Raw genomic sequence first — 13,870 nt, 5'->3', positions numbered from 1 at the left:
TAGACCGTGTTTCCCGCTCCGCTAACCCTCCGCTACCAAGAAACCGCCACTGCGCCTGCGTGCCGATGGCCTTGGCTGCAGAGCTCCGGGTAGCGAAGAGGCATAGCGGAGGGGGAAACACGGTCTAGTAAAACTTGCTAATAGCGAGTCTTAGTAGACCGTGTTTCCCCTTCCGCTAAGCTAAAGTTAGCGCTCGTGCAGTGGACAGAAGGCCGGCGACGCGGAAACGCCAAATCGTATCCCCACCATCGTGCCTGCTGCGCGAGTGTTAACCTTAGCACCACCCCGCACTTCCCACCTGATTCAAGATAAAATAACAGATTAGAGGTTTTCCATGACGCACAGCAAGTTTCCAATTAGAACCATACGTTCTCTTTCTCTAATTAAAAATGTTATTTAGTCATTGCTAAGTAAGTTTTCTGATAATTAGTGTGGTTTCGTAATTCCTAACATACGCCGTGGCTAGTAATTTGTTCACGAAAAAAGATTATTTTTCTCTCAACCACTGTATACTCCTAGGAATTTTTGAAAATGTTCGCAGCGACACCCACCCGGTATGATCTCAACTCGCGAAAGATGCTCTTGTTCCGCTTTATTATGACGTTTCAGCTCAAAACAATAACCCTGTCAATAGAAACAAGCTTCCCTGTGGTTTTTTTTTTTTTTTGTCCTAGAAATTCTAACAAAAGAAAAGGAAGAAAAATTTTATTTCCCAGTTTTAAGGACGAAGTAAAAAAAAAGGACATCTTTTAATATAAGCCACATTAGAATAGTAAAAATGTTCCCCTGCCTTACATACCGGCCCCGCCGAATGTTTGAAGCTCCGCGTTTCCAAACAATATCGCTTAAAAAAAAAAAAAAAAAAAAAAATTCTTTCTAATATTGCATTGACAAACCGGACTGCAAGAAACACGAAACCAGACCTGCCTGAGAACTATATTATGCAAAATAGCAATCTTGACGACAAAAATACCGCTGCGACGTTGCCCCCTCTCCTTTTTTTTTTTTTTTCTTCTTTCCGGAAATCTGCAAATCCAACTAGAGTATACGACACAGGTAGTAGTAGCATATCGCACCACGAGAAATTTTACAACCCAAATGTTCTTCTCCCGTATGCGCTCTTGTCTGGACACCCGGGCTGCATAGCAAGGAACGCTCGCGTAGAGCCACGTACGCTTCGCTTCACATTACGGCAAAGCGCAAACGGACCGGACGCTACGAGCTATTCCGGCCAATCAGACGCCGGGAACGTACCACGTGACCAGTCTTCCGAAAGTACACGCGCACACTCCCACGTCTTCGATGGCTCCTATAGCGTCCCTCGAGGTCTGCGTATACTATAAGGGGAAACGGAGTTTAGCGGAGGGCCAAAGTATCGGCGAGTCTTCGAAAGTCTCCTGGCGTTTCTGCTTGCGCAATTCCAATCTCGCCGCTGCTATCGATCGCGGGCCAACGTTGCAGCATTCGGACCCGGTGTTCTCACATGGACTGGAGAAACCGGGAAGGGTGGCCGGGGGGAGGGGAGGGGGGAGGAAGGGTAGTTCGACTCTGACAAGCGTCAAGCAGCGTCGACTTTTATCGCCACGTCTCGGACGGCAGGGAGAAGGGGACGAGGACATCTCAAAGACGTCGATCAGGGCTGTCAGTGGGCCGCGCCAGATGAAGATATCCCGCTCGAGAAGTAGAGTCGCAACCCAGATAAAAACGAGATCCAAGAACGCTGCCTCGGGGACCGGCGGCTCTCGGGGCCGAAGTGAAATTCGCGACAGCGCCGAGAACTCTTCTACGAAGTCGAGAGTGCGTTGTCCAAGTTTTCGACGCATTCTTTTTTCTCGGCCGTGCCGCAATAAGTGGGAAAGCACCGCGAAGCCGAGCAAAAGCAAGAAGCTGTACAATTAACGCGGGAGCCACGATGTCGTCTCGAGGGACATTATATCCCCGGAGAGTAAGGACAGAAAGAATAATACTTAAAGGTTCGTGTCTCGTATACTTTCTGCTTAAACTGTACATATTAAAACTGTCTCCATATTAAACCAGCATAGTTATAGTTTCTTGCTCGACGTGTCTTTTTTTTATGTTTTTATTATACTCGTATATTTCTTTTTCGCTCTCCCGAAGAAGATAAACGCAATTTTAATTATATGCCAACCACCCGGTGCGAGCCGTGATCACAGTTCTAATACATCATAAAAAAAAAAGGTAGTCTGTCGACGCTCTCTGAGGCGCGTTTCTTCCTTGTATGGCTTCCCTGTAACATTGGTCATACAGAAACCGTCCGCGGACGTATTCGAACCATACATTTAGCTATGGAGCAAGCATGTTTCAATCCTGCTTGAGGCGTGCTCACATAGACTTTTATCATCATGGTCACACGCGACCACAGTCTCTTTTATACGATCTATGAGTAGTGCCTGTCACACTGCTCCCATGCATCATACAAAATCATGCATCATATCCGTAGTTCGAATGCCGCGTGCCCAAGTTTTCTCATTGAACTCACTGCCATGCGGTATTCGAAGCACGGATCTCGCGGCGACTTGCGTTTAAATTTGTATGCAGATTTTTTTTTTTTTTTACCCGGTTTTTACGCTTCCCGCAGGTCTCTTTTTCGAGATCCTCTTCCCTCGCTTACCGCTTCCTGCGTGCTTTTTTTGTGATACGCTGTCTCAAAAGTGTCTTCAGGTGTGTCTAGCGTCCTGTACCACCCATTCATCAAAAGTGGTCAAATGGCGTTACAGACCCCGGCGTGTCTTGTTGGCGTATAGCCTCCTATGTACTGACAAAGCCTGGCAAATCGCCACGAGACGCGGCCACCGATATGGAAAAGGTGGAGCGGCAGACAACGGATGAGAGGAGAGCCACGTGACTGGCGCCCCGCTGCGGCGCCAGTCATGTGGCACACTTCTTCCAAGCGAACAAGTGTGTTTCGGGTCCTCGCCGCTGCTAAGGCTGTGCGCTGACATCCGTGTTCCTCAAGAAATGGCTCTTTGATGCTCTGTGCTAACAGATCCTCGCGCTCTCCAAATCTGCGACCGGGCACTATATATAACTCCGTCGTCGAACTGCCACACTTTGTGAGTATAGAGGAGGCTATGGTTGTCGGATGTCACGATCCTGGCGGTTGGTGCTATGAAAATACGAGTGAACGCGAGCGTCACTGTCGTCGCGGAGTTCCAACTCCTGGCTGCCTGACGCTTTTGTGGTCCGTCAAGCTGGAGACCGCGACATGCAGTCGGACGGACAGGTGTCTGCCATATTTACCACCGCATGCTGCCGTGACAACGCAAGAATCGTAGCCGGCGACAATGCGAAACTTCCAGGACGTCGATAAGGAGGAACTCGAGGGGCCATTTTTGAGGACGCAGTAACCTGTGGCAGACGCGTTTCATGGCACAATGCATCTATAGCTTAAGACCGAGGATCTCGGAGGATTTCTCCCGACCGACCATATTTTAACGACTCAGGCACCACTACTACCGAGTATATATTCCCAATCGAGTAGGATAACTGGAAATGCTTACTCCGAGAATGTTAACACTCCATTCTCTCATAATATGTACGGTTAAAGAATGATAGACTGTACTGGAACAAAAAATATTAAATATAACATCCCAATTTAAAAAAAAAAATGTTTGAAACTACACTTAAAACGTTTTATATTGAAACAGTATTTGAATGAGAGATACATGTTTTGTTTTTTTGTTGTGGACATGCATGGGTGCGCTAACCGCCGCATTATTTATTTTTGTACATTTGGAATGGATCCAAGACTAGCCAAGCGTTGGTGCAGTAGGTTCTGTACTTATTTTGAATAAAACTGAAAATAATTGATTGATTGATTGATTGATTGATTGATTGATTGATTGATTGATGCCATTAATTGTTCCGCAGGCGCGTTCCTGGTACCCTATCTGCTCACGCTGTTCCTGGCGGGCATCCCCACCTTCTTCCTCGAGACGTCCCTAGGACAGTACCTCAGCATCGGGGGCCTCGGGGTCTGGAAGATATGCCCCATCTTCAAAGGTGAGCCCTCCAGAGACTTTTTGCTCGAGAGATTGCGCTGAGGTGGCCATGGGGGCTCTTCGGCGTCCTCATGGGAACAGAAGCGTCCGCGTCCCATCTCTAAAGGTGAGCCATCGCGAGGCGTAAGAGATTTGCGCCGAGTTCGCCGTGGGCACTTCGGCGTTCTTATATGCCAACACACGCGTCCAGCTAAGTCCTTCTGTATTGAAGGGACGTCCTTCTTCCCGCGTCCAGGTAGGGGCGGGGTGGACGGTTAGTTTCCTTTAGGGCCTTGCCCAAAAAGGCCCCTTAAAAAGGGGTACCCATCCTAAAATTACCCTCGAAAGCTGGCTGCAGACATATGTGACTCCGGCGACGGCCTGGGTAAGGGGAAAAAAGGGGGATCTAAGAAATTGCTTAAAAGTGGCAAAATGTCAAGTCCGTGCTTGGGGGATCCAGCGAGTGCTATTCGCCAGCTACATATACAGAAGGTAGAAGTACTGGGTTTTTCACGTCACGAGGTCTGCAGCCCGGGTACTAATTGGACCCGAATGCTGCGTCATCGCTGGGTGGAGTCTCATGTCCAATTTCCCGGACTCGCCTCTTTATTTGAGAGAATGCAGCAGAATACGGCCTTATGTTTCTACTTCGTTTCAAACAAGGTCTGATCCCAGCCGACACTCCGCTGGCGTCGTCATGGCGCTCGTTACGTTTGCGTGTCTGCTGTCATGATCGGCCCAACCGATCACGCACTGTGATGGCGCCGTTATCCTGCGCTTCTTTTCACTGCGTGATTCGTGTAGCCGATAATAGCGAACACGGATAGAAGTGTCCCCTGCCAGAGCTCGTGGTTTCAAAAATCCTCTATTCTTTCCTTCTTTCGCCTGGCCTATACGTTACATATCATCTGCCTCTGTTGGACTTGTATCACGCCATTCCGTTCGTTAAGGTTTTCTGTGGTTGCATCCAAAGAGGGAGAGAGAGAGAGAGAGTGTGTGTGTGTGTGTGTGTGTGTGTGTGTGTGTGTGTGTGTGTGTGTGTGTGTGTGTGTGTGTGTGTGTCCGCTCATACGATGCTCTTGAAGGACCTTCCGTTCGGATAAATCGTACGTTGTTCCGTTCATGAGGGGGGGGGGGGGGGGGAGGGGGGCATATTGTTTAATGGGCTTTATAGTCAATAAAAATTACCAGTTCTAAATTGCAAGTAAATATAGTATACTCTCAGCAACAGAATTTCACGGACACAATTGTTTTCTGGATAGGGGCAGGAGAGGTTGCATTTTTGGGTTCAACTATCCATAAAATTTGACCAATGAAAATAGTTAAATGCGTCGAGATTGAGAACCTTACTAATACTGCTCTTTTTTGGCGCGTTGTGTCACGAACAAAATTAAAATTTTGTTCGTGACACCGCAAATATATATTGCGAGTTTGCGTTCATTAAACTCAGTTGTAAGTCAGCGCTACGTCCGTGTCACTTCTTTGTCTGGTCCTCGTCTTTCCGCGCTGTTTTTAATTTCCGATGCAAAAACAAGCAAAAAATAACCTCCTTCTTGACGTCCTTGGTCCTCTGTCCCCCTTTTCCCGCGCCGGAGGATTCCCCTTGCCCCGGTAACTGAGGAATGTGGGAGGGAGGGGAAGACGGGGAAAGGAGGTGAGGCCGAGGAGAGAGACAGCTGCCCGGGAACGGGGCAGTTCTCTCTCCTCGGCTGAAGTCAGGACCAAAAACGTCACGATTTCGTCACACGCCGCGCGCGTTCGACGCCACGGGGCGCCCCCGTAGGAGGAGGAGGTTTCCGTGTAATCTGGTCAAAATATGACGCATGGATATTTAGTTACTCTCTCCGTGCCCGCTGGGTTGTCCGAACCACAGGAGACCTGGAAACCGCGAAAAAGGTAGACGGTTAAATAGGATTGCAGAGCCCCTTAACTTCAAACCTTGCTTGGATATCAGATTTCATACACAGCCCTGCATTGCCGAAAGAACTTGAAAGTATAAAACAGAGAGGACGAGGACGGGAACAGGACATCTTTCATTTAGCAACAACATAGAATGGAACAACGATAAAACCGCCCCCCAAGGGTCTCAACGTTCTCAAAGAGGGAAAGGAGATACTAGTTATAAAGGAAAGGGAATACACTAAAAGAAAAGTGAAAAACGCATCAGAATCTAGTTATTTTCGATTACTTAGAATTAACCTTGGTCATTTTATCATGTTCCCGTCCTCGTCCTCTCTGTTTTATACTTTCAAGTTTTGTATCTATTAACCAACACGCTCGTTTTCAATTGTAACTATAACTTCATCTCCTACCTTTTATAATCCCACGAAGTTGTATTCTTCATTGCAGATGCCTTTATGTTGCCCTTACCAGTTACATATTCTTCACGCTCACTAAGATAATACACAGTCTGAAATTCGTACCCCCCCCCCCCCCCCCCCCCGCCCCCCCTCGCCCCGTATAGGTACTTATATCTTTCTACCCTCTGAACCACAAATGCTTGTATTTTAAGTTCTTCCTTCTCCTCATCATTAAAAATCATGACTGCTGACATTGATGAATGGATGGATCGATGAGGCTGACTCCTTTGAATTGGTCGGCGACTTGCGCACCTAGCAAGTGTTTTTTTTTTTTCTTTTTCTCTCCCCCTGGTGTTTGTATACAGATGCAGAGATATGTGAGTGTCACGATCTATGATTAGATTATTAATTTAAAAAATTAGCCGTCCATGAGTCTAATTTAGGTTTTTTCTAGGATGATTAGAGCCCGTAGGATTCAGATATCACCACAAATAGACCATCTCCGATTTGCTTGAAATTTTGCTAAACTAACCAACAAACATCGCGAAAATAGTATCCCAAATATTAGGTTAAAATATTGTTTTTTCGCGAAGTTATTGAATTTACAGTTTTGGTCCTCACCGTGTTTTTCAAGCTCGACGTCTCTACTGGCAACAATGAAAAAGTGACGTCAGTGGAAGGCAGGGGTTCACTCTTTGGGCTGTACATTTTGTTTCAAACTGATTCGAAGCAGTTTCATGGTGTCAAATGAATGCTTGGGAAGCTCGCTGCAGTACCCGCGCTCCAGCACGGAACAAATGATCGGCATATTCTATTTTTTGGATGCTTGCTCGACTGGCAAACCTGCCTGCCACTGACGTCACGGCACTGAAAAGTGCGCGTATATTTGAATGTTGGTTTTTGCATCATTTTCATTTGCCGATTTCACAATACCTATTATGAATTTCGCGATTCTAAATAGCATACCGGAGAGAGCAAAGGCCGGGGAGTCAGAAAATATAGTTAGTTGAGGTAGCTCAAAAAATCGGTGGAGTACCCTTTAAGCTTTCCAGAGTCGGCACCCCGCTTGCTACTTGTTATCAGAATATGCCACAACAATAGAAATCCTTAGATGCAAAATCCATGCCGCCGTTTGATGTGTCGGCAGGTGGGAAACTAGGTAACTCCATGGGCGTATCAACCGGGGGAGGGGGGCAAGGGGGACGCTTGCCCCCCCCCCAGTCCTCAGGGGGGGAGGGGGGGGGGTAAGGCATGTGCTTTGCCCCCCCCCCCCCCCCCCCTGAAACAGCCGCCACTCGGCAGGGCAAACACCGTCCGGCGGCTCCCAAGGTATACCAAGGGCACCGCCCCCCCGCCCTGGGGGGGGGGGGGGGGGGGGGGGGGGGTGGGCGGGGTCTGGTTTGCCTCCCCCCACTCAAAAACAAGTTGGTACGCCACTGGGTAACCCCATATCTTCAACTCTACCGAGAGCTTCAGCTCAAGATAAAACGACAAAATAGCTTTTAGCGGATGTGTCTGTGGACCTTCGGAGAGAAATTAAAGCCGTGCCGGCAACGATTCCAAGCTTTTCTCTGCCCATTCAGTTTTATCGAAATTATATAACCAACATCGGGCCAAGCTTAGGAGTAAAGTTACGAAACACCTCTGGATGACTTTGAACAAAGTGTGCCTATTTACATTAAGAAGCAGCATTAATAGTTCAATTAACGCTGTTCCAGGTGATAAGAAATGCGAGTGCCTATTTATGTAATCCTAGTCCTTCCAAGGCCCCCAAAGTATTGCAAAGCGGGAGAGCAACGAGGAAGTTAGTAGGAAAAGTGCAAAGTAGGCACGCTCAACAAACAAAATAATTAATAATGATAGACTTTAAAAAATTTGAATCTTGAGCTTGTCATTGAGAGGCGATAGTCCACCAGGACAAAAAAAAAAAAAAGAAATAGCGATTTTAGCTGCGTCACGTAATCATTTTAATATCAAACTTTTTTGCGCAGTATCACATTTTATCCGAATTTACGCCGCACGCCCCAAGTCGCCATGTAGCCTTCACAGTGGTGTTACACTGCACACTATTAACGTGCACACACCCAACCCCAGATAGACATTCGAAGAAAGAAAAAGCAAAAAAAAAACACAAAAAAACAGCAACAGTTAAAAAAAAAACTAGGAGTGATGGACGATATAAAAGAAGCTCCCTAAAAACGGGACACTTCGTCCCCCGGTCGGTCCCTTTTGTGTGCGTCCTCCGGGAAGGCTCAATGTTCATAGTCTTCCGAGCAATTCGCTCCGTTTTTCTTTTTTCTTGGTCCCGTTACTTGTTCGAGACTCTCTGTCCAGCTCAGGCTGCGGTCATTGAGGGGCCTATCTCAAGAATTGGCCGAGGAGCTCGGGGGTTTAGCGCCGGCGCTCTGATAAAAAGCAGATCCCCGCAGCTCCTTTTGTGAGCCGCCCTCCAGAGCGCTCTGTCTCCCGTTTCTCTCTTTCTTTCGCAGCATTTATTTTTCTACGTTCTCGTCGCAATTTCTAGTTGTAAGGGGAAGATGTAATTAATCCAGTTTCGGTGGCATCCTCGTCGTCAACGTTTTAGTCGGTAGATAAAAAACTTCGCTGCGTTTTATGTTTTAAGGTTTGCAGGTTTTTTTGTCAGAATGTGCGTTATGACTGACACTGGTTGCATCAGTGTTGTAGGCGTTACAAAAAAAAAACAAAAAAAAGACAAAGGTAATGAAGTACATTACTCGCTACTTGCAAATAAAAGGAACACGTTACCTACCTACTTTACATCAACATGAAAGGAACGCGTTATCATTACCGTTAAAAAGTGGTCACTTTTGTGTGGATGGTCATAATGTTTCAAGAAACATTATGACCATCCAGAAACTGAACGTAACTACCTCACCTTTTCTTACGGTTCCACCGAAATATTCACGAAAAAACAAACAAACAAAAAACGCAAAATATTTATATGCCAGCATTGCATCTGTTACAAGAGTGGTAATCTAGCGCACCCTGTAGCTTATCCGGTCTTTTTGCGCAGAAAGCCTCGTGCCTATTGCACGAGTGGCGACCTCAAAGCAAGCTGCCTTAGGTCTACTCACTATCCTTCATTCAGAACCAATCAGAGCTCAGTGCCTTTCTGACGTCATCACAACCCAAGCAAAAGAAGCAGACGAACCTCCGCTTCGGAGGATCCTCAACTTCCTCCATTATACACGAACTCAACTCTGTGAGGTCACAACGCGGTAGTGGCGCGTCGGTCGCACTTCCGGTCTGGGGCTGTGGGCAGAAGTCCCTATGCCAGACGTGTATTCCTGCGTTGTTTTGAAAGGAACCAGACAAAAACCTGCCTTCTCGTCAAAACGCCGCGACTGGGGCCGTACCAAAAGTGTCGAGAAAGGTTTGAAGGTCAGTTTTCACGTGCTCGGTTCGTCCGAGAATCTGGATATGTGCTGTGAAAAGGGAAAAGCAGACGCCGTCGGACAACAATTGCTTGGGCGGGAAGCACTTTGGGTTGAATTCAGGGGTACTTGTGGTCATCAGATTTATTTGTTTTGTTCCAACATGACCGCCAGAAAACCGTCAAGTTGTGCGGACCACCTGCGGACTACGTTCAGTGCGTCTTCAAGTTCAAACGGCAGCCTGATCGTTCGAACTGTCGTCTGCTCTTTCAAACGTTTCTGCTTGTCTGCTCTCTTAGACAACGCCGGCCCGTAGACCAAATATTGGCCCGGTACTTGCGATAAGAAGTAAGTGCAGGCCTCAAAATACTTAAATTTGAAGGTTGGTAAGCAGGCTCGATGTAAACAGTAGATACAAAAAGATTATCATTGTTACCAGTGACCATCACCGACTTGTTATCCCTAATTCACTTGGTCCGATTCTGCTTGCGATTTTCAGTCTCGACATTGACTATCTCAGCTACGCTTCACACTTTTGCAGCCCGAGCGGCGTCGCGACTGAAAATTGCGAGCGAAATCGCATCATGCGAATCAGGCTTTAGCGTACATACTGCGGCGTCCACACGGAATGAATCGCCCCATGTCACATTATTCGCGCGAAGTCTTGCGGTGTAACGAGCCTCGGTAACTTCGCTGACAGCGCTGAAGTGGTCAGACATTGCACAGGAAGACGTAGAATCAATAATTGCAACGCGAAAAAGAGCGCGGGGACTCACACCGACGCCGACAACATCGCATTCCAATGGTTTGTTTATGGGCGACGGCGAGCTTCTGGCTCACACCCCCATCGCTCATGCGCGGCGCCGGTGGCGTCCGCTAGGGGCGCTCCGGTTTGTTTGTAAACATGAGTTGGTGTAACCCCAAGGCCACCCTTAGTACGGCCAAGGCGTCGGCTGGACGCTAGAGTGACCGGGTAAACGAGAACTTCCTCTAGTTCACTCGAACGACGCCATTCCTCAGATGACGATAGTCATCAAACTGGCCAGACTAAATGGCGGAAAAGGGCCTATTGGAACCACATGTTTATTTTCACTAATTAAAAAAGCCAATTACCAAATTTCAGTTAATTCTCGAGGCGTATCTTGACGATTACCCACCTATGTCATGTCTTCCTTGCCGCAAAAAAAAACTCACCTGCACTGACTGCATTCGTATATCGTTCATCGCCTTTGAAAAACAATCCGTAAAGCAACCTAAACAATCCGTAAAGCAACTTCGTTGCACTTGTGCATTTCCCTCTCGGAGTCTTGCTGTTTTGTGTGCTTGTCCACCGTTCTCTGTCGGGCCGTGGTCTCTCTTGTTGCTGCTGACTGTTTCTGGAGGAGAGGCTCATTCTGACTGGCTGGAGCTACGTTCGACCCTGTATGGGACCCTCCTGTCGCGGAAATGAAGACGAGTGGAGCCTGACCCGCGGCTGCTTCGTCTCGCTTAGCGGGAGTCTATCTGCCGGCCTGCTCCATCTCAGAACTTGGGCCGGGGATGAGGGGCGTACAACAGCTGTAGGAATATATATGGCTGTAGCTCTCAAGTTTTAGCAGCGCGCGCGTGTCCGGCGAGCAAAATCGAACATTTTTCGATCGCGTTTAGGATGTGCATCGTCGCGCACTTCAGCATCGCTCGCGGGCGCCGAACAGGCAGAATTTGATTGATGGATAAAATTAATGAAAATAACGAGGACGAAAAAGCAACAAGTAAAGCATTCGTATCGTTTTGATAAGAGACTGAAAGCGTGCGCAGCCTTTTTCGTTCTTGTTTTTGTTTATTTAAGCTTTTCTTTAAAATAAATGTAAGGACGCACACGAGCTTGTGTGCATTAAACATGATTAAAAAAAAACGAGACTGCAGGTAATGACGCACACATTCAAAAGTCTCAATGAGACTTTTGAGTGTGTTTGTTGTTACCTGCAGACTTTTGAGTCGTTACTTGCAGTCGTTACTTGAGAATTTTGAGACTTTTGAGTGTGTTTGTTGTTACCTGCAGACCTTTGAGTCGTTACCTGCAGTTCTTACTTAAGACTTTTGAGACTTTTGAGTGTGCGTGTCGTTACCTGCAGTTTATTCTTTAGTTTCTTTAGTTACGCTCAGTCACTGCGCGTAGACAGATGGTGACACACGCGTTTGTCAAGGTCCATGGTTCGTGCACGATCCAGCACTGCAGGCCCGTTTTATGCTCAGCATCAAGCATTACATGGTTTCCGCTTCCGGACGCGTTCGCGCTCCCTTACAACGTTGCAGAGAAAGTAACGCGTTGCCCGTAACGCCGTTGTTGGTAATGCGTTACCGCCAAAACTGCTCAAAACCTTTTTACCGAAAGACGCTTCGTAAGGAAATCCCAGCAAATCAAACAAAAAGCCTGTGCGGAAAGAGAAAAGTACCACCCTTCAACGCTAGTGTCCCTACTCTTTGATATGTCCTCCAAACTAAAGCAGTAATCAAAAAAAAAAAGAGCAAGAAAAAAAAAAAAAAACTCAGTTTTTATGGAAATTTGTGGACCGAGAAAGCGAACCCTTCCTAAAACTATGGAGGAAGAAGCACGTGCCGCTGCTGCTGCCAACAGCTGACTCGATGCTTGCACGAGACTCTCGAAAGCCAGCGGAGCAAAAAAGGGGAGAGGGTGGCGGATTATCGGGAAAGGGCGAAAATGAGAGAGAGAGAGAGAGAGAGAGAGAGACTTCGCTCAGGTGCTGCCGCCACCGCGGCAGGGGTCACTGGTTCACTGGGCTGTGTTCTTCATCTCGGAGCTCGGAGCCACTGTTCCAGCCACCGTCTCCCCCCTCTCCCCCGTCCCCTTCCTCACTGCTGCCACGCTCTCTCCTTTCTTCCCCTTTCCTCCTCTCACTCGAACCGGGGCTCTGTCTTTATGATTCCGGCGCGGGGGGAAAAATCCGGGAGAGGATCCGCGGAGTCCGGGCCCGGGAGATGACGTGAAAGGGTCCCGGACTTTTTCCCTGCTCCTTGCTTGAATTATACTTGCACCTCGACGTCGCGAGGCTGTTGCTTGCGCCTTGTTTCCGTCGCGCTTCCCTTCTCTCTTATCTTTCACGCTACTGCTGCTGTTTGGAAGCTTCAGTTTTTTTGGAGGGGTTGTATTGATTGTTGTTGAGGCTGCGTGTGTTATCTCATAGCTTGAGCGGGTCCGCTTTTCGTCAACACGCACGCGGAGCAGTAAAAATTGGCAGGACTAAAAGAAACACGAACACATCTTTTTTTTTTTTTTTTAGTTTTCACTTTTTTTTTTTAAAGAGTCGATTTATAATTTTTGGGGTACACTTTACGAAACGAGGCCAAATGCTTGTAGGTTTTACCCCAATTTCAAACGGTTCTAACGAAATGCCACAAAGAAAAAGAAAATACGTGGCACGGATATCAGGGGAAAGAAAAGGACATGCGATAAAAAGAAGTGATAAATTCAAGTGAAAGAACAGAATTTCCAACGTCCCCGAACGAGAATAAAACTCGGCACCGCGAGACTATCGGCCCGACGCTCTAAAGCTGTGGCAAAAATTGTCTCTGTTTGCGTGCTGCGTTTTAGCGTTCTATAGCGGCGACTCTTTGCCTAGGGTCGGGGGAAATTTAATTTCGAGACGCTTACCCGCATTACCAGCTAGTAACGAGAAAATAATTGGAACCCCCCCCCCCCCCCCCCCCCCCCCCAATGCTAAAATAATAATAAAAAAAAAAAAAGAACCAGCGGGCTCGTCCGGGATTTGAACCCGGGACCTCTCGCACCCTAAGCGAGAATCATACCCCTAGACCAACGAGCCACACTATTTCGCGTAACGTCCTGCTAATAACAAGCTACATTACCAAACGCAAGCTGCTTCTTTCTGAACGTTTTCGACATGCCGTTGTCCAACTTTTTTTTTTTTTTTTTTTTTTAATTGATAGAGTAAACCGTTTTTTACCTTTTCTTTTTTTTGTTATTTAGCAGACGAACACGATATTCTTGTTATCATGCCTGACCTACTCTCTGGAATTGGCTGGTTATGCCAGAGCTTTGAAAATTAAAGATCGACTTTGTCGTTCGAAAACAACGTATATGTTTTACTTCGCATCATTGCAGGAGGTTTCCGCTGCCGGCAAGATAGATATGATGCTTCCAATCAGAGTCGAG

At 47.3% G+C, this 13,870-nt stretch overlaps 1 protein-coding gene and 1 non-coding gene across 2 annotated transcripts in view; one reads left to right on the top strand and one right to left on the bottom strand.

Annotated features, from left to right (window-relative positions):
- LOC8029641 (sodium- and chloride-dependent GABA transporter 1) overlaps positions 1 to 13,870 on the top strand; it is a 130,836-nt gene that overhangs the window by 82,137 nt on the left and 34,829 nt on the right. Inside the window, exon 2 of the mRNA XM_029993149.4 lies at positions 3,892 to 4,023. Coding sequence (XP_029849009.1) covers positions 3,892 to 4,023 — 132 coding nt within the window. The remainder of the gene's footprint in view (positions 1 to 3,891; positions 4,024 to 13,870) is intronic.
- Positions 13,449 to 13,520, bottom strand: Trnap-agg. Its single transcript has one exon. It is a non-coding gene; the product is annotated as a tRNA-Pro (tRNA).

The sequence above is a fragment of the Ixodes scapularis genome, unplaced genomic scaffold, assembly GCF_016920785.2.
Source record: "Ixodes scapularis isolate PalLabHiFi unplaced genomic scaffold, ASM1692078v2 PGA_scaffold8__174_contigs__length_109621045, whole genome shotgun sequence".
Classification (NCBI taxonomy): domain Eukaryota; kingdom Metazoa; phylum Arthropoda; class Arachnida; order Ixodida; family Ixodidae; genus Ixodes; species Ixodes scapularis.
The sequence above is the reverse complement of the archived record's forward strand: the minus strand, read 5'-3'. Positions and strand labels throughout refer to the sequence as shown.